The 20027-nt window shown below is 41.9% G+C and overlaps 1 protein-coding gene across 5 annotated transcripts in view; it reads left to right on the forward strand.

The window, feature by feature from the left end:
- THSD4 (thrombospondin type 1 domain containing 4) overlaps positions 1-20027 on the forward strand; it is a 262813-nt gene that overhangs the window by 70175 nt on the left and 172611 nt on the right. For all 5 annotated transcript variants that reach the window (XM_054077699.1, XM_054077701.1, XM_009555335.2 and 2 more), the window contains exon 5: positions 11528-11957. In XM_054077699.1, the coding sequence (XP_053933674.1) occupies positions 11528-11957 (430 nt within the window). The remainder of the gene's footprint in view (positions 1-11527; positions 11958-20027) is intronic.

Genomic DNA, 20027 nt, shown 5'->3' on the forward strand with positions numbered 1-20027 from the left:
TCTATCAAACTTTCACTATCAAAAGAGTGGCAGACTTTCCCTTCACTTTTTTTCTAGCCAAAATTTAGGTTTGCTTTGTATTTTTTCAGACGATTTCTGTGTATGGGCTTTTTGTTTTCTCTTTTCCCTTTTTTGTTTTCTATGACCTCTCTTAGCAAAATTTCCTGTTTCATGAAACCAGAAAATGTTTAATGCATAGAATATTTTAAACACTATATATGTTTATATCCATTTTGTGATATTGCTGTTAAGTCTTTAAGGCTGTGTGGAACTGTGTTAATTCCAATTAATTCTCCAATTTCTGGAGAAAGATATTTTTCTCTTCTCCAATACCAATCTTTCAGATTTCTTGATATATGTATGAAAGGAAAATGGATGTGTTTCCAGTCTGGAAACTGAGGAGAATGGCTGGGAAGATGCCCTGGGAGAGAGCGTTCTGAAACATTTCTGTCCTGTCTGTCTTTTCTCAGAATATGTATTCCAGCAGGTCTCTGGGTCTTCTCCTTCTCATCCCTTTTCTGGGAGGTGCACAGAGAGATTTTTTTTGGGATAGTTTTAGGAAAGAAAAAACCAAGCAAACCAAACAGAGAAAGTACCCTCAAAAACTAAAAAACCCCAACCGCCTCGTTCATATGATCAGCTTCCTTAAGATTCCGAGGTGAAGCGGTTGACTGTGCTTCATAAGATGTTAAAGGCATCTTGCTGACCCAAACAAAACCAAGAATGTTACCTTGGGGCACTATTCCAGCCTGACTGGAGTAAGACAGTAGGACTCTGTTGCTGGTGATAAAGACATCCTCCGCCTTTGCAAGAAACTCTCTCTGTCTAAAAGAATATCTGAAGATAGAAATTAACCTGTTACTCTCCTTTTTGCCTCAGTGAAGCGTAAGATTAAAATAGTAGGACCTGTTGTTCAGATGTTGATGTTCCTTTAGTCCATTTCCATTAGGCCATTTCTTTTAGTGGCTGCTTTGTCGTCCTTTCAAACTGTGCAATGGACAGTGTGGACCTATGGAGTGTGACCTCAGTGTGGCACCGGTGATCTTACTAAAATTGGGAGAGTGCCAGTGGCAGGCTCTCGGTAGTGGTGCTGACGTGACTGCATCGAGACAGAAGTTGTATTTTCTTTTTTCTGTTTTTCTGTTTAATCATCTACTATAATGTGCTTCTGTTGTGCGCTGCACAGCATCAGATGCAGGTTGCGGTCCAGAGCTGGGTTGTTACTGGTGTTGGGAGCCTGGCCTTGAACCAGCAGCACAAAGTCACTGGAAGCGCGTTTGCTCCAGCCCCTTGGCACCCTCCCTCTCCAAGGGAATCCCCGCTGGCCTGGCTTCTGCAGCAGACCTGCTGCCAGGCTGCTGGCACGCCTGGGCTTCCTTCCCCGCGGGCCATCCCTTGCTCCTGGGGTGGCCTCTGCAGGCCAGGAGAGACCGGAACAGTCTGGAACAATCACTGCATTTATAGCTGAAACATGAGAGGACAATGAAGAGAAACTAATGTTGACTGGGTGCAGAAGCAAAGCTATGTTATTTCCTTATAAATGCTTTGTCATGTGAAATATTAAGATGATTATAATGTCTGTGTGCCTCTGCTTTCCTGTATGGTGGAGGATGTTGCTTTCCTAAGCACAGTGCAGGCCTCTGTACCACAGTTGCTTTTCCACCCCCACACACGCTGCCCCTTGGAAAAGGCTGTGGATTCAAGGTCAGTGTTTTAAACTTATTTGCGTAATAAGTTATTTCCATCTTGTGCTAGGAAGGTCCCTGGTGGCCTTAAAGCCTGTTGTATTGCATAACTTTTGGATTCTTTGGTGGTGACTGTAAAAACAGAATGTGAACAAAAAATATTATTTGAAAATGAAATTATTAGAATGACAAACCTCCCAGTTTCCCTTACTTTACAAAATGCAGAGTTCAGACCTTCCTTACCCAGGAGGTTACTGATTCTGTCACATATATGGAAAATGGGTTTAAAAATGCAGTTTGCTCTAGATGTAATTTTGATACTGTAGAGCAGTGTTCACTAAATGAAGGGTATTGGAAATTGTTGTCAAGCTGTTAAAGAGAAGTATAGCATCTGTGTTTGTGCAGTAAGTACAGTCAGTGGAAACTTTTTGCAGTTTTCCTATTTACCATAGTGGACTTTACATAGAGCTGTAATTTTAGCAGATTTCCATAAAACAATAAAAAGAGGACAAGACATTTGTGACTGAGATAAGCTCACATTTGATAGCATGGTAAGATGAAATTGAGTGGCTTCCAAGGCAAATATGTTTTGACAGCAATAGCAGTCCTTCACAGCAGCCAGTTATGTTTGTAATATTCAGCAACAAGCAAAAAGTTCTCTGCCTACTTCCAGGCAGCTGACAAAGAACTGTTGGATTTCAAGGCCGGGTTGGATGGGCCTTGGGCAGCCTGATCCAGTGGGAGGTGTCCCTGCCCATCGCAGGGGGGTTGGAACTCAGTGATTTAAGGTCCCTTCCAACCCAAACCATTCTGTGATTCTTAGCGAAATTCAAAATACAGTTTGCACATCATCAATTTTGACATACCTTGTCTGTGAAGAGGACATCCACATTTTCATCTTTGGAATGCTTGTTATTCAGTTAGGCTTTAGAAACCAGGGCTGCATGGGGGCAAGAGAGATTTGAGGTACCTACAATTAAAAGCCTAATGTAAAAAGTTTAAGTGCTCCTCTTTTTGTCATAGCTCTGTACGTAGAGTTCTTGAATAGCTGCGATGTGTTAGGAAGTGATAGTTGGTCACTGAAATGAGGAAGGAGACACAGAAAGCTGGTGGTTCTCTGGCTTGTCTGCTGGCAAAGAGAGCTCTTCTCAGCTTTGAAGAGTTGAGTTGCTGTTAGCACTGCCTTGTTTTTTATTTCACCTAGATAAAATGTGTGGAGCATGCCGTGCAGTAACAACAAACGGGCATGAGGAGATAGTGAAAAAACATCAAAGCATTTAAACGTCCTAATGGAGAGGCACACGTGGAAAAGTAATAAGGGCATGCAAAGGGATATCATGCTTTAAGAGAGGAAGCACATCTCGAAAGGAAATATCATTCGTGAACCCAAACTAGGTTTTGGTACTTCTTAAATGCTGCATTTCCAGTTCTCTACTTTGGTGACAGAGAGGACAAGCCTGCAGTTTCCCAGAGGTGTGCTGAGGGTTAGGATGCTTACAGCTGCAGCCTTCGCTTTCTCTGCAAGTGGATGCTCGTGGTGGAGCGGCAAAGGTTCTGTGTCCACTTCTGTAAGCCAGATGTGTACTTTGCATGTGATTCTTAGGAGCAGAAAGAAAAAATTACATTTATTGCCAGAATAATGGAATAAGTAAAGCAGGCTTGCATAAATAGTTTTAAAGAAATATGTTTATAAGGACAGGGCCTGCCTAAAGCTCTTTTCGTATTTGGAAGAGAAATGAGAGGAAAGTTTGCACTGAGGAAATAATCCAAAAATCATCAGCTTCTCACATGGCTGTAGCTCTGTGGTCTTTATTCTGCTGCCAGCGGCTGACGTGAAAGTCTGCTGTGCTGCTTTGTACCCTGTACAGTGCCAGTTTGCATTTCTAGGCCCATGAGCAATGGAAAGGAAGAGTGTATCATTTAATGTCAAAAGAGAATTTCCTTTCTGAAAGTATTTCTTTTGCCCCCTCTCACAGATGCTTTGACCAGGCAAATGTAGGTCACTCAATTGGCACGTCTACAATTAACCTTTAAAGGGACAATGAAGTCGTTAATTCCTTAACCAATTTAAGCATCATTAGCAGCGCTATCTGATGCAGTTGTTGTGACCTGTGCTATTTGGCCTCGGTTCCTGGAGGTGGGTGAATGTGAGATCGCTGGACCTTCAGGTTCAAGGAGGTACTGTTTTCTCAAGTTCTGAGGATTTTATATTTATTGGCATGGGTGTTTGCTTTTCTTAAAATTTGGAATGAAACCCAGCTCAGTACTTAGCCACCCCTCCTTTCACTAGTTCGCTAATAGAATAGAAATGTGATGCATTTGAACTCAAACCCAATCTGGTTATAAAAGCTTATTGGGGGTTGGCCTGTGTGCAGGAAGAAGACAGGAGGAGAAGGTTTTGATCCTTTTCAGACGATAAATAGTCCAGAAAAATCCAAGAGCAGCAGTAGTAATGAAAGAATTCATTTTGGTAGCACTTGGGGGATTTAAAGCCTTATGAGAAGGATGTTTATTTTCCTTCTGAATAAAATTCCAAACAGGTTCTAAGAGCAATAAAGATCACGTGAGGTATTTCCTGGCAAAAAGAGTAGCTAACTGGGGTGGTTGTAGTCTCAGGCTGACTTTGTGCTGTCCCACCTCTCATATGGTTATTAATCCCCCTGATATACTCTAGGTCTCACTTATTATTACCTAATTAGTATCGACTTTTATTGATATTATTTATGATAATATTTATGCTCCTGTGAGCATGTTTTGAATAGTATTACCAAAAATGAAAACCTAACATGATACTACAATTGCAGGGCCGCGGAGAAGCTTTCTTAACCTTACTGGTGAACATTTCACCCCCTCCTGAAGTGGGTTGGCTGGAGGAGGGGAGGATGCCCCTAACGTTCAGTCAGGTGTGAGAGAGTGCTTTCTACTGGTGAATTGGTGCCTGGTCAGTAAGGGGTAGAAGCACAGCAAAGCTCCCGTCACAGCTGTCATGCATCTCAGCAGTGATGCAATTACTTGAGTTTCTGCTGGTTTACCTGTCAGCTGCGTGGTTACATTCTTCAGTCAAACCTTGTGGAATTGTAGCTGAATTTCCTGGGGTCAGAGGCATTATTCGACTCATAGAAAAAGAAGACCACGTTATTTGGGTTCAGGTTTGGGATTCCTGTCTCAGTATTGAAGGTGACGTAAATGAGGTTACAGAGCACTTGCTGGGAGATCAGCAAAAGCCGGGATGGTAAGTTATTGTCCTGGATGTATTGCAGCTCTGTTAGACCCAGGGTGGTGTTAGTGCTGATCTCTGAGGATGGAAATTCACTTTCAAGATAGCCTATGTTATCTCTTTTATATTGATCCAATTGGTTAAACTTATTCCCAAGAGGCAATTGACTTAGTGACTTTACTAATTAATTCTCCTCTGTCACATTAGTTTTTCCTCCTCCCCCTGCTGAAATTGGTGGCTGAAGGCTGTTACCGACCCAGGACAGTATGTTATTCCTTGAGAAATTGAGCGAGAGGTTGTGAATTGAAAATGAGGGAAACTGTCAGTTTCTTTGGGTTCATTCTAAGAAAACATTGCAACAGTAGGAGGAGAAGTCTTCTGTGGTGTCATAAGTGAGAGTATTTGCTAGTGTTCAACCTTGCAGTTCTTAATTTACAAGAGAAGTATTTTGATGCGAGGAGATAAGTTGAATGAAATGCTGCAAAGCCCGTGTAAAATACATTCTTTATTCTGTCTAACATCAAAAGAGAAAGAGAACGAGTTGTGCTTCAGCTGGAAGTGAGCCAGGGAACCTCTGTGTAGAGAATGGTGAGAGAAATGTAAGGAGAGAGGAAGTGATGAAAAAGGGGCAAAAGGGAACAGGTAAGTTGGAGAGGAGTTTCGTAAAGGGCACTTGAGAGAATAGGTGGAGGCCCAGGAAATCTGTGATCTTACTTGTGTATTTTAAAGGCACCGCACATCCTTGGTTCAAAGAGGGTTTTTATTCAGTGTAAATAACCAGCCCATCAGCTCCGAAAGTGCTTCGTTCTTAGTGAACCTCAAGAACACAAACTCTGCGAGGCAGTGATAATGTGTTTTGTTGCTGACCACAGCCCATGGATGCTTATGGCTGAAATTAGAAAGAGCTACTACAACAAAATTATTTTTTGCCACTCAAAATGTGCAGCGAGGGACCAGTTCTCACTGTTCTCAGCCAACTTAGCCTCAGCATGAGGGAGGTTGTTAATAATTAGACCAGTAAGTACACCAGCTAATAATAATTATAAAAATGTTTGCTACAGTCCTTACACTAACAGCCCAAAACCTGTTTTTCGTACTTGCCTGGGCAAATGTATTTTTCAATCTAAGAATACATTTAGATTGGCTTAAGTTTAAAGGAGCCCATCACTTTTGTTATCAAAGTCCTAAACAGATTTGTCTGAACAATCAGGGAGGGGGGTGTGTGTGTTTATGAGAATTATGCCCAAAGAAAGAAGATCGCTGCCTCTGCATTAAACAGCCGTTATGCCTGTGCTTGAGATGAACACAATAGACCAGAGATGTCTGCTGGCTGTGGCCTGGCATGAAATACTTAACGCGGCTACTTGCTGTTCAACATGTATTTTTCTGCTAAGCAGTGGTTTGCCTTTAGATGATAACTTTGTTCTGGTGGCATTTTTCCTCCCTTTCCTTGTCAGTAATACGTGCGATCTTCATCCTAATTGACTGCAAATACTGCTGAATACTTCTTTTTCCTCTTCTAATTCCCCCTTTCTCATCTTCAATGCAGTGAAGAGCTGAACAACATTTTTATTATTAAATGTTTATTTGATAGACTTGACGGTGTAGCCAGAGAGCTGACAGAGGATGGCGCTGGTGAGATTTACTTCTCCTTACCTTTTTGATACATCTTCCTTTCTGTTCTTGTAATCCTTGAAGGGATATTTAGGACCTTCTACCGTGCAAAGTATTGCAGGCAGTTGTTGATTGATATCTTGTTATTAGAAGCAATTAAATAAAAGGCTTGGCCTAAGTTAAATAGTTTTATTAACGTCAGTGGTTCAGCAGTGGAAGAAATGTGACTGACATAAAGCTATGCAGCCCTGGTGTGAGCCTTGCTGGCTTAGCACACGAGAAACGTGGGAGCACGTTCCTCTGCCTGAGCTGGTCTGGATGGTCTCGGAGGAGGGACTTTTCTCTAAATGAAACAGATGCAGGATACAAATGTGCTTTTCCCCAGTCCTTGTTGTCCCTGCACATCTAAGGGGGGTGTGATGTGGAGAAGGAAGTGCACCTGACAAACCTCTTATGTTTCTGATGGCGAACATTAATTTACAGGCACCGGAAGGTTAACTGTTCTGTGAATACACTCCTATTTAGTTCAGCAGGGAAGGGGAGTGCTTTTGAAAAGATTTATGTAACAGGTAATGAGCACTTCCTAAAGGACCCAAGGGTGAGTAAGAAGAGCATCACTGGGTTTACACGTGAGAAACACTGAGCAATCTGCAGAATAAAGTCCAGGCTGCTTCTTCCTGTCTTCTGTTTTTCAAACCGTTGGTGGTTTCTCCTCTCTGGGAGTTAGGTTTGTTTTGATTTTTAACTACTAGCGTATAGTTAAATCAGCAGTGAAGAGTTATTTTAACTGCTTCTTAGCATGAGAGTGCCACTGGTTTACTTATACCTATTGGAGTCCAGCATTGCAGTCATTCTCAGGATTGGTGTTCCAACGTTTGGTTTTGATACTTAAGTAAATCCATCTATAATCAATATCTGCTCTACAGGGACTGTGTTTAGCAGAAAGAATCTAAGCATTATTCATTATTGCTGTTTTCATGTAGGCTGTGTGAGAGTTTGTTTTGATGTCGTCACGTCCGTGATCTATCTGTGCAGTATATTGCGGGTTTTGGAGATATATTAGAATCCTTTCTAAATGCAGCTCTTTTGGGAATTGTGCTGACGGGGGGAGTAGGAGGCTGCATTCTGCTGCTCGACTCTGCAATTATTTCTGTTATTGCTAGGGAACCCTGCAGTTGTAAAGACAGAATCTTAACACATTGCTGGAAAAGCTTTGTCAAAGTTTTCCAAAACTTGGAGTCTAAAATTCCAATCTTTCTCAATATGGGTTATCAGAGTATGTCTGAGAGCTGTTGACTGTGGTTCATACACTCAGGTTCTCTTCTGTAACAACACGCACTCAACATCCTATTCAAATGCTTTTCTTAACCATTGCTCCATTAAGAAAGATGATTCTTGGCTTTTAGCGTAGCTGGATATGTAAAGCCGAATGCCGTGAAACTTTGCTCTAGCGTATGTCTGCCTAAGTTCAAGGCTTAGAGGCGTGCTCTTGCTTGCTAATTATTTTTTCCTTTTTTACCTGTTGCATTAAATGAGTGTGTGTTCCAGCTCTGACCTGGGTCATGATAGTCTGCTCGAAAAAAATGATGAACAAGGAGGAGCTTCCAAACCATGCTATGGGGAGGGGTGAGTTATGTGGCTTATAGTGAATATGGGTAATCATAGCGAACGATGAGTAAGAAAAAGTCCTGCTGGCAACTTCAAACTCCCAACAAGCCATCAGGGCTTGACCTATTTCCATCTCCTACTGGCAGATCGAAGCTGAGTTGATTTAGCATAAAGTGAACAGTGTTGGCAAGTTTTGTTCAACTCTGATTATTAAGTTAGTGGTAGATTTTGTCTCATTGTCCTCCCCCTTTCCTTTCCCTGATTTCCCTTCACCCATTGTGTGTGGACCTACATAGCCCACCCTCCCCATTGCTGCATGACATCATAAATTCTGCCTGACGCTCCCCAGGAATTATAAAAGTTAATTACCACCAAGGATTTTTACAAGCTTCTTTATTACATTGCAACATACTGCATTCCTAATTTGTAAGGATGTTGCCAAGTATGAATGAAAGATGCTTTAAGGCAAAACAGTGTTCAGAATAGTTTCAGTCCAGGCAATACTGGTTTAAATGAATTCATGAACACTCCTGAAGATGTTAATAATTAGAGGTTGTGTGTTGCACTTTGTTTCCAGAAGTTTGTATGTTGAAAGACACGTTATGTACCCACAAAAAGTTAACCTGCAGTTCTGGAGGAAGTGTGTTCTGTGAAAATTCTGGGTTGTAATTACTGCACAACTGTAATTACTGTAATTACTGTCCTTCTTTCAGATACTGATCATTTTATGTTCAGGGCTACTCTGTGCACATTTCATCATGTTTGCCTAAAAGGCTAAGGAGTCCTAGTTTGTCACCATTTCTTCCATGTCCTTCAGTTCTTTTCAGTTCCAATTCATGATGCTGAATTGGAGATCAGCCTCATTTTTGACCTTTCGCATGGCTACTACTAGTTTGCAGACAGCAGTTCTTCCAGCTGGAAGACCTAGGAGCATCTGGGTCTTCCTCTCTGGAAGAGTCTAATGCTTGTTGCTGCAACGAGTTTGGCTTTCAGAAGGCTGGGATGGGGGCATATTGCTGCCATTGCGCTGGGCTGCATGTGGCTTGTTGCTCAGTTATTGGCAGCTTTCTCCTCCTGTTGATGAAAAATGCAAGCAACCTGACTGGAGATGATGATAGCTTTGAGAGGCTGATTTCAGTAGATCTGCCACACGCTGTCCACCCCTGCGAACACCACCCCGTGCAGTCTGTACTCCCTGCGGTGAAGCAGTAACTTGGTTGATGCCAGGAGTTGCTGCCAAGAGTTGTAGCTCAGACACTTCGAATTTGCTGTGGTCACATTGAGAAGAAAACTGCTGTCCTTAAGAATCATTGGAGACTGGAGCAAGTAAAAATAATGGGGTTGTATCTGTATCCCCTGAATCCGGTTTGCTATGATAGCAAAGTGTTTTCGGAGTGCAGAATACGACTAGAAATTTCAAGGAAGATTTGCTTGTTTGTTTTGGTTTTGCTCAGAAAGGAAGCGTTATGTTAAAATTAAAACTAGCAGCAGCACAGGAGGAATCGATTCATTTGCCCATTAAAAAACCAACCCAAACCCCACAAAACTCTGCTAATTTAAATCAAATTGGTGTTAGTCTCAACTTGTGAAATAATTCCCATTCACAATCTCTCTTTTTTTTTCCCCTCTCCTGTCCACTTAGAGGGAGCTTTTTCCTCCCTTAATGCCAGACCCCCCCCGTACTGCTTTTCCCTCCTGTGGCTACCAGAGCTCTACCTCAGCAGTGACCGTCACAGTCGCAGAGCAGATTAAGGGGTATAAACAGCTCAAGAGCGCCGGTTGCTTATCTGCTAGGGTAAATCAACACTCTTGTTCACACATCCTTGAGCCAGAAAGATTGATTAAAAGCCCCACATGGCCGTAAAGCTAGAATGTTAAGTAAATTACTTCCAGGGTTCCCATGTAACAATAATCTTGGGAGAATATAAGAGTTGGGAAGAAAAATATAAGAAAAAACAAACCCAAAGAAAAATCTCTTTGATCTGGTGTCTGTCTGACAGCTGTAACGCTTCAGTTTCTAGAAAGTAAGGATGTCAATTTATAATCTTCCGTTTTCACTGCAGTTCAAGTCTATTTTATATATATATGAAAAATATAAGTACATTTTATGGACAGAAAGAAAATGACCTTCTTTTAATGGTGTCTCCCTTGCTGAGCCGCAAAGGTTTACCCAAAACAGCTGTATTCACACATTGCTCTAAACTGGAAAGCAGTCTTTTGGGCCAACTTATTCTTCAAACTGCAGCATCAGAAATCAAAGCCCGATGTGATGCTGAGTTGTACAAGATGAGAAGAAAAGCAAATGCAAATGAGCCTGCAGCTTGCAGATAAAATTCCAGGATTTACTCTCCGGAATGGAGTGACCCAAATGTGGTATTATTAATTTTTGGTTTTTTCACTTGTAATTTGGAGGTGAGTCTCTAGGCTGCGTTCATGGTGTGGCTGTGAGTGTGCAGAGGACAAAACTACCCTCCAGGGAGTGGCAGCCGTTTGGCAGTGCTGGTACAGGTGTAAATAGGCCCCAAACACAGGTTTCAGTAAATAAGAAGTGATCTGGGCACAAGAGAGCAGACCTGGAACTTCTGTGATTAGTGCTGGGGGCTGTCAAGCTCTTGTGTACTGTTTCAGTGATGGACGGTGAAAGGCTTTTATCCTCACAACAGACTGGGGGAGGTCATGTCTTATTAATGAAATGTATTGCTAATCCATACTTTGAATATTAAAAAAAAAAAGTTAATCTGCTGGCCAAAGAAGTGAAAAAAATCTGTGTACCGTAATAAGAATATTTTCATGTGTTTGTCATCTTTTCCAGAGGTCTTTCAGTAATATTTTGACATTACTTACCCTTTTTCTCTTTCTATTTTTATTTCTTAAGTAACAAATGAAGGAGAACCACAGGAGGCCTTTTACAAAATGTTTAATGATCTTTGCCATACTGAATTCAAATTTTCTTGTGTCATTACTCAAAGCCACAGTAGGGATTTCCTGCTATTACGCATCTCAAGCTCCTCAGAAGCGTGGTTATTAACTTTAGGTTACGTGGTTTTGATTCTTTGAATTTCCATTTTAAGGGAGAGTCCTAGGGATTAAAACAACAACCACCGCTCCCCCCAACCCACTACTTGACCATCTGCCTTTGCTGGTGGATGCTAAGAGCCTTCCCGTGTGACTGTCAGCCAAAGTGGGGACAGGGTTTAGTTCAACCTGTAGACTCCTTCAGAGATTCCCAACACGCCAAGCAAGTCTGCCGCTTGGACACATTTTCTCTAAAATGGATTGAAATTTGTGGGTACTTCTTGCTTTGTAGTGAATAGCTTTGACAAATAACAAATGGTATAAGTGTCTAACTGCTCCTTCACGTATGAATTCAGGAACTGTTTTCTTTTTCTTTCTCTGTTTTTAGAACCAGAACCAGAAATCCTATTGGTCCAGGAAAGTATGGATATGGAAAAGTGCCATACATTTTACCTTTACAAACTGATACTGGTCAGCAGCCTCAGAAGCTTCGGAGGCAGCGTCAGTCATCAAGGAATCACGTCTTTCATCAGAATCCAAGTCTCATGAACACTTACAGCCAGGTGGCTAGTCCTTCACTTCAACATGGGAATCTTTATCAAGAGGAAAGTGGGCCTCAGGCCGGACATGAAGTCCTGGGACCCTCAGTTTATCAGTCATCTTCGTTTCCCGTGTCTCCAAGCCTGTTCCACGGCAGTGACTCGACCCCTCACGGGGCTGCCTCGCACCAGGCAGTGCAGGCTCAGCCCCAGGCGCAGAGGGCTGCAGCGATTGTGTGCATTGGCACCTACAAGCAGTATAAACTCTGCAACACAAATGTGAGTCTGGTTTCCCTATTTAATTTGTTGGACAGCCATTGGTTTTCTCTGGTATGCTAAATGTTCACATAGTCAAGAAGTTAAGTTTAACATTTTTTTTTTTATTAATTTAATGAAATTTTTTGTGAACTCATTTTAAAGTGTCTTGGGGAGTACTGAAAGTAGATACATAATATTATGGTTACCTAATACCAGACCTTCAAGGATTTTAAACAGTCACGATACCTACCAATACGTACAATTCTAATTTGATAGAGGGAGAAACTGACTCACGGACAAGTTTAATGTTTTTCCATGTAACAAATGGAAAAAATGAGTTGGGGTAGACCACATTATGAAGACTCCTTACTTCTTCATCCCATGAGACAAGGCTGTCCTTTTGGGAGAGCTAGTTGTGCTCTAAATAGCATTTAGAGCCAGCATCCAGTAGCCGAGATCACTCCAATATCTTCCCATGGCACTGTGTGCGTTCTGTGACAGATGCTACTTTTACCAGCGCTCAAGCTCAGCGTGCTTTGATTTTGGCTTCCTAGTTTATTGGAGAGAAAATCTGTTTTGTGTTAATTTTTAAATAAAATTTACTGTTATTACTTCATTCAAAACTGTTTGGCTGGGTGTAGCTCTGTGCTCTGGGGCGATCTCCCATTGTATGTGGGAGGCTGGTGAGGTTTTGGTTTCTCCCCACAAGCAATTTTCATCCTGCTAAAATTTTCGGTTTCTGGCTCTGTCATTTTAGTATTTCCTGAAGTATCTCTTCCTAATATTTGCCTCTTACTTGTGCTATTAATCTGACTTACTGTTGCATGTTGTATTTGGATATTAGAAGGAGGATGCTCAAGAGTTGGCTCCGTCTGGTGACACAACAGGCCATATTTTTCTGGGTGGGCGCGCAACTGATTCTTCTGCCTCTTAGAAATCCTTTTTTTTTTGTGGAGCAGAGTAGAGATGTAACAGAATCAGGAGAACAAAACCAAGACCCAAGTGAATCGGATGAGTGCCTTTTTTGCTTCTTTGTGTAGTGCTTATTCCATTGGCTTTATTTATGAATAAAATCCATTGACTGAGGCTAGGGCAGCTGGTTGAAGAGGCACAATGTCAAGAAAGTTTTAGTGTATTTGTCTGAAATGGAAAACATGAAAGGGCTGGTTTGAGCCTCTGAGAATAGTGTCTAATACAAACTGCTCTTTTGAAAAACACTTTCTGTTTTTTGAAGGAAATGGGAAATGAACTTGGTGCACAGGCATTAATTTGGAAAGTTTTCGGTGCCGAATTTGCTCGCTGGTGTCCAAGCGATGCAGGAATGTCCCATTTGTCATTTCGTGCCTTACTGCATCAAGGCGAAAAGTTGGATGATATTCTGCCTGACTTAAGATATGTAGCGAAATGCTTTCCAGGAAAGATCTTTTTTTTTTTTCAGAGGGCAAGGGATGAGAGGTGAGGAAGTTAGAAATGAGGTGGCAGAAAGAAGCAGTCCCAGATGGCCAAGGTAACGGGGAAGGAAGGCTTGTGGAGGGAACGTGTTGAGAATGACAAGTGGACTGGAGAGAAGAGAGCTGCGAGCTTGTGAGTTAGACAGTGCTAGGCGTGCAGGGCAGGGTGATGAATGCTCTGGCCGTTGGCGAGTTTCTTTTAGTAGTAGGGGAACAACAGTGAAAATACTTTCATGTTAGTTTTAGAAATAGATGTTTAAGCAGAAGACTTTAACAGATGAATAGGAAAAAATAAGTGAGTGTGCTGCACCTTTGCATTGCTGCATGTATAAATGCAGTTGGAAAGTAATCGTAATTTATGTTACAGGAGGCTTGTAGTGAAGGAGAAATTGTAGATGATGCAGCTCCTCCTGGGCATGGAACTCTACACAGTGATATTCTTTATTTAGTAACATTTCTGTTGCCCTTGGAGAAGCTGTAATAGCTACCCAGAGTTATTTTTCTGCTGCGAGTGTGTTAATTAATATAATTATAAAAGAGAAGTTGCTAAGAATGGGTTTGGTACAAATGCCAGGATGAGAGCAAAACAAGGCCAATAGTGTTTCACTTTATTTGCTTGTTCTTCCTGATGAAATGCTTCTGCACGTGAGCTTTAATTTAATTTATCAGCAGTGACATGTACTAGTGGTCTTGCCAGCATGCAGAGAACAGTGTCTTTTTCTTTCTTTTTCTTCTTTCTTTTCTAATTCTTCCGGGAGCATATCAAAAATGAAAATCTCATTTATTGAGAGGAAAGCGTGCTGTTAACGGTTATCCTGGTGTTTGGCCACTCCCTCTGCAGTTTCTCCTTAGGGCAGTTAGTTAATAACAAATTAAATCAATCTGCTTTGGTCCATTAGGTCATTTCCTCATTATTGTACATTTATTGTTTTTTCATTAATAGCTGAACTCATTTTACATGACTGACAGATTGATTTGTAAAAGTCCAAGTTGTGGGTTTTGGTTAGGGAGAACCTCGGAAGTGCTTGTATTTGTTCAAGTGTTTCTGCAGGTCGTTAAACCTATATTATTTTCTTATTGTACGAGTGGCTTCCCCTCTTCAGCACCTCACGTGTGGGGTTTGTACACGCGCGGCTCAGCGCATGCCGCTGCCCATCACCTCCTTCAGCAGGAAACGGGCAGTAAACATCTGTCCTTCGCACACGAACCATAGGGACAGAACGTCCTGAAACCATAAGCTGTTCACAACAGAGTAAGGTTCCTCAGATGTTGTGGGTATTCCTCCAAAAGCAGGGAGGGAAGAGTAAATCTTCTTTACTTCCCCTGCATTAAGGGGAATTATACAGGCACGTGGGTGAAGTAGAATTTGAATGCAAACTTGTTTGTGTTGTTTGTCACCGGAACAAGGGAAGCAGCTCAAAGGGAGCATTCGTGAACTGGGCACTGTTTGTTATGCGTTGTCCTGGGCATGGCCGAGGCAGTAGCTCTTCTGGCAGGTTTGGACGTGGGAGAATACATCTGTAAATTAACTTCAGGCTGAGGGTTGCTTGGGCAGTGCACACAGGGAAGCTTTCCAAGTTCTGGACATTCAAACCTCCTTGTTTTGCGGTGTAGGCTTGGTACGACAGGGTGCCTCTTTTTAAAGTCAGTTTTATCTGATTTCTTTTATTTTTGTGAGACATGCAGTGAATTGTGGCTTATTGCTAAAAACATTAGTTCTTAATATGTCTCTGTCCTTAATATGCAAAGACCTTATTGCAGCCTTTCAGTACTTAAAGGGGGCTTATAAGAAAAATGAAGGAGAGATGTTTTACCAAAGTAGTGTTGGGACAAGGGGGCGACCGTTTTGATCTGAATGAAGGTAGTTTTAGATTTGGATATAAGGAAGAATTTTTTTCGTCACGAAGGTGGTGAGGCACTGGGACAGACTGCCCAGAGAGGTGGTGGAAGTCCCGTCACTGGAAAGGTACGAGGCCAGGCTGGAGGAGGCTTTGAGCAGCCTGGTCTGGTGGGAGGTGTCCCTGCTCATGGCAGGGGAGTTGAAACTGGATAATCTTTAAAGGTTCATTTCAACCTAAACCATTCTGCGGTTTTGTGTTGTCCTTTGTGGTGAGTTCAGGCCAGAAGGCCCCACCTACCCTGACACCTGGTTACCTCTCCTCTTCCTCAGCTCCCACTTTCCAAATCGCACCAGTGCAGTTGAGTCTGAAGTCACGTAGTAATCGTGACCACTTAAATGCTCGGCTTAGAAAACCTGAGCAATGCAATAGTGACTGTCGTGGTGGAGCAATTGCAGCACAGCAAGGGACATGAAAAAATAGGCATTCATGCATGGGCTTCGCCATGAAGAGCAATGCAAACCAGATGGGAAATCTAAATTGTCTTTAGCTACATTTTTGACCGAGTTTATGCTTTTACTTGTATGTGAATTTGCAAAAACCAAGCTCAAATGTATGAAAGACTTAATTGCTGAGAGCTCGCCTTCATTTGTGGATGAAGTTTGCTGAGCTTGTCCAGTTTCATTCACAGCTGCTGGCCCGGCCACTGGTTCTCATGGAATATTGTTGTGTCTCCAGTTAGACTGTGTCACCTTTCTCAGTATTTTATGACTGCTACATAGCAAGAAATCAGTTGTGTTTTGGAGAAGTATCTAGATAGCATCAGGAGACAATCATAGGATCATAGAATAGTTTGGATTGGGAGGGACCTTAAAGAGCATCCAGTCCCACCCCCTGCCATGGGCAGGGACACCTCCCACTGGATCAGGGGCTCCAAGGCCCATCCAACCTGGCCTGGAACCCCTCCAGGGATGGGGCAGCCACCACTGCTCTGGGCAACCTGGGCCGGTTGACTACTTTTACTTTATCTTGACTCTTCATCTAAACATGCTGTTATTCAGGTAGCTCAGCCATGGAAAATCCAGCGTTTGGTTCTGAATGAGAGTTCTCTACTTGAATGTGTGCTCCTCTGTGCGGAGCACTTGAGAATGGCACTTCGGCAGTGAGTGTGAAGTACCTGAGAGACAATTTTGGAAATGGAAAGAGGTTTTATGGTTGAAAAGATGAGGTGAGGTAAAAGGCTCAGGGCCAATTCTCAGTTCTATATCATGATGGGATAATATATTTAATTTCCTAAACAATGTTAATGATGATGATACTAATTTTGACTAGTGTGAGTTAAAACATTTCCATTGGAAGGCTTTTTTGGATGCAGAACATTAATTAAGTAGAATTGAAATGCTCTGCAGGAATGTGTTGAGTCCATGAAAAGCTGCTGTGCTTTTCTGCCCCCTGAGCTCCTAGGTAGGCATTGGCAGGCACCCTTGGCACCTGGAATCACGAGCCATCGCAGCACTTTGTTGGCGTACTGCCCGTGTGATTTTGGAAGTTTTCCATTTTGCAGAAAATGAAATATTTCCAACATTTCAAGTTTTAACAAAGGTAGAAGTGGAAATGTTTAATTTTATTGTGGAACCAGAGATGTAATTCCCAGACAGGTTTTTTTCCAGAGTGATACAGGGTGCTGCAAGGATGTGTGCACTCTGATGGAGGTGGGAAGCTCAGATACGGGGGTTAAAAATAGAAGAGTATGTATTTTTAGGAGGACTTTTTTTTTTTCTTTTAAAAAAACAAAACCAAAACAACCCAACCTACCCGAAAATCCCCTTCTCGTTCCCAAAGAGCTACTGTGTGGTTTATTTATTCTCATTTTGAGATTTGTATAGAGTAGGTGTTTGACATAAGTGGCAGAGTGGGGTTATGATGACATATCTTTTCCTGAGGAAATTTAACCTTGGCTTTATGTGAGGAATTTTCCCTGTGAACACTGGGGGATTGTGTGCAGGTCGGGTAGTCTGACATTCCGTGGATGTAGGGGAAACTTCTTAAAAGCTTAACAGTACTTCAAGTTGTGCTGTCATTTCTTTGACTGTTTTGATATTTGCAGCAGGGTTTTATAAAGATCAATTCAGGATGCAGTGTCCCCGGTACCGGCGTCACTTACCGAGGGGTACCGCCCGCAAAATGGCAAAAATCGTGTCTGTTGGCTAAAACATTTGTTTCCTCACTTCCTAGTAAACTCTGTACAGTAAGTTTCATGTAGGAATTGGAATTGTCCGAGAAATTGCCTTTCTAATAAATGGAATGTGTGTGTGTTGGAGGAGAGGAAAGGGGGAAAAGATCCACAGCTGTCGCATCACTTCATCAGTTTGGAAAAGCAGCATTAGCACTTAAAATATTGTGGAGTGATTCTTAAACTTCACGTGGATGCTTGTTGAAATGAAGCAGTTGGTTTTGTTGCACACTAAGCCGTGACTGGGGGTGATTTTGATCCGCTGCCTGGTTACTGGTGAGGTGTAACCGCTGTGCCAGGTTCTGGAGAGGAAACTAAGCCATGACAGTCGTGACTTCAGAGCTGCCACCAGACGGCTGCAATCCTGACATATTTGTAGATCTGTTTAACAGGGTGCTGTAAATCTGAGTAGTTGTCATTTATCAATGTAGACCAGTGTGGGGGGAGACATTTCAAGGTGTTCCATCTTGTCTTTGCTTCTTCGTGTCAGCTCGTATTGACAAAAACTTTCGTCTGAAATTCTGGTGCATGAGTATTCAACGCTCCTATAATTTGAACGAGGTGTTTGCCTTTTATTTGAATATTTGTTTAATTCACCCAGAGGAGGCACAGATGACTGGAAACTTGGATTTAAATTAATTTACAAGTATTTTTAAATGTTTTAAGGTTTTTTTTGTGAACATTTGTTAACTATTCCCAATAAGTACAGGTATAGAAAACACCTACTGTCAGATGTCGGCATCTGCTTTAGCACATAAAAGGAGTGATTTTTTCCAAGTATTTTTAGGATTTGTTCAGTTCTGCTGTTAACAATGAACAAATTTAAGGTGCATTTTCAAGCCTCTTCCTGCAAACTGTTTCTGGTTTTTGGCTTCACTGTTCAGTAACTTCCCAGCCAAGCAATGGACTGTTGTCTTTTTCTGTAGTTGTTTTTGCATTATAATTTGTTAAAGATAGCGAGCACATTAATTATCTTGACTGCTGTTTGGAGACCTCAATTCGAGTGGGTTTTTGATGACAATTTTTTGTGATGGTGTATAATTTTACTTTAAACAGCAAAGTACCAGTAAAAGGACTCTCTTAAGGTGACAAGGTCAAACCTGCAAAGGTTCAGAGTTTGTCAGCAATCCTATGGTAACCCTTGTGTGTTAAGAAAATTATTTAATTACCTGATAATACGCTATTTTACCCCAGGGTACCTGCGTATAGATCAACAGCTTAGTTATTAGCGATAGGCTACTCAGTCTTATCCTCTTCATTGTTCAGTCTTTGGCTTCCTGCCTTAAAAATGCTTCTTGCAGAAGATGAGAAAATAAGGCTTTTCCAAGGATTAGTCATTAATTCTATTCCTGCTGTGTTTGATTTAAAACAGTCACAGAGCTGCTGTGTGATAGCAAGATCTAATCTCTGTTGTAAGAAAGGGAGCTGAGTTATGGAAGAATGAGGCTTAGAAGAAGTGTTCAATAACTTAATGCCTCATGTTCGGTAATTGGGACTAGATTTTTTCCATGTTCAGTATCACATTTCTTACTTCACAGTAGTCATAGCAAGATTTGCATTGGCCAAAATTGAAATTATGATTTGGCAGCTCATCTGCGAATCAGATTCAGGGTTTTCAGTCAGACCCCCAAAATGGAAAGCACATAGTTCCCAAACTAAGAAAGGATTGGATTAAGTGAATTGCACCATAGGTGACATATTTTCCCCCAAAACTGGTGGAGTGGGTGTTTCCAGAGAATGCAGATGGTCTTTCGAGTTCCTTATTCTGTATTTCCATTTCATACCTACTAACATCTACAGTAAATGAGATGGAGATTATATAAATAACTCTTCCAACTAAACATTCCCAATTCATCCCCAGAGTAAATCCATTTTGCACAGTGAGTGAATCATAGATCGTATGGAAAAAATAGCATGTAATCATATAGTCGGGGAGTGGACCTCACAGGCAAAAAGAGCCAAATTACATCGTAATTGCATGGACAATCTCTTCTAAGCTGAGGTTAAAAGCTCTTTTACTGTCCTGTGACTTACAGTATGTAACTTCACAGTTTTAACTCAAAACCAAAAGAGCTGTCAGAACCACAGTGCTGTCATGTGATGCTGTCACAAAACTCATCGCACCGTGGCAGTTGAGCCAATGATAGAAGGAATTTAACCTCTGCTACTACTACAGGGCAGTGAAAATTCTTCACCGCGGTGTTTGTAGTTTTTGCTCCCCACAGGTGTTTCTGCCGTTCCTCAAACACAGCCCATCTCTGCTCCTTCCGTCTAACAGAAGCTGTCCCGCTGTATTTTCTTGCTCAGTCACACACTTCTTTCTTTCTTAGTCCCTTGTCTAACACTTTCCATCTCCCCTCCTGATCTCTTCTGCTTCTGGTCTCACCGCCTTCTGCTTGGGTACCCCAGCTCCTCTCCAGTTTCAGGTTCTTCATCTCAGTACCTTCTTCAGCCAGCTTGCTTGCCCAGTCTTATCTGTTGAACTGCAATCGTATTCTCCAAGTTTTTCCAAGGTATGCTGTGCATTTTAGGTACAGGTGTTTGTATTAGGCCGCTTCCCGGCTTCGTC

This window comes from Cuculus canorus, chromosome 12 (genome assembly GCF_017976375.1).
Source record: "Cuculus canorus isolate bCucCan1 chromosome 12, bCucCan1.pri, whole genome shotgun sequence".
Lineage (NCBI taxonomy): Eukaryota > Metazoa > Chordata > Aves > Cuculiformes > Cuculidae > Cuculus > Cuculus canorus.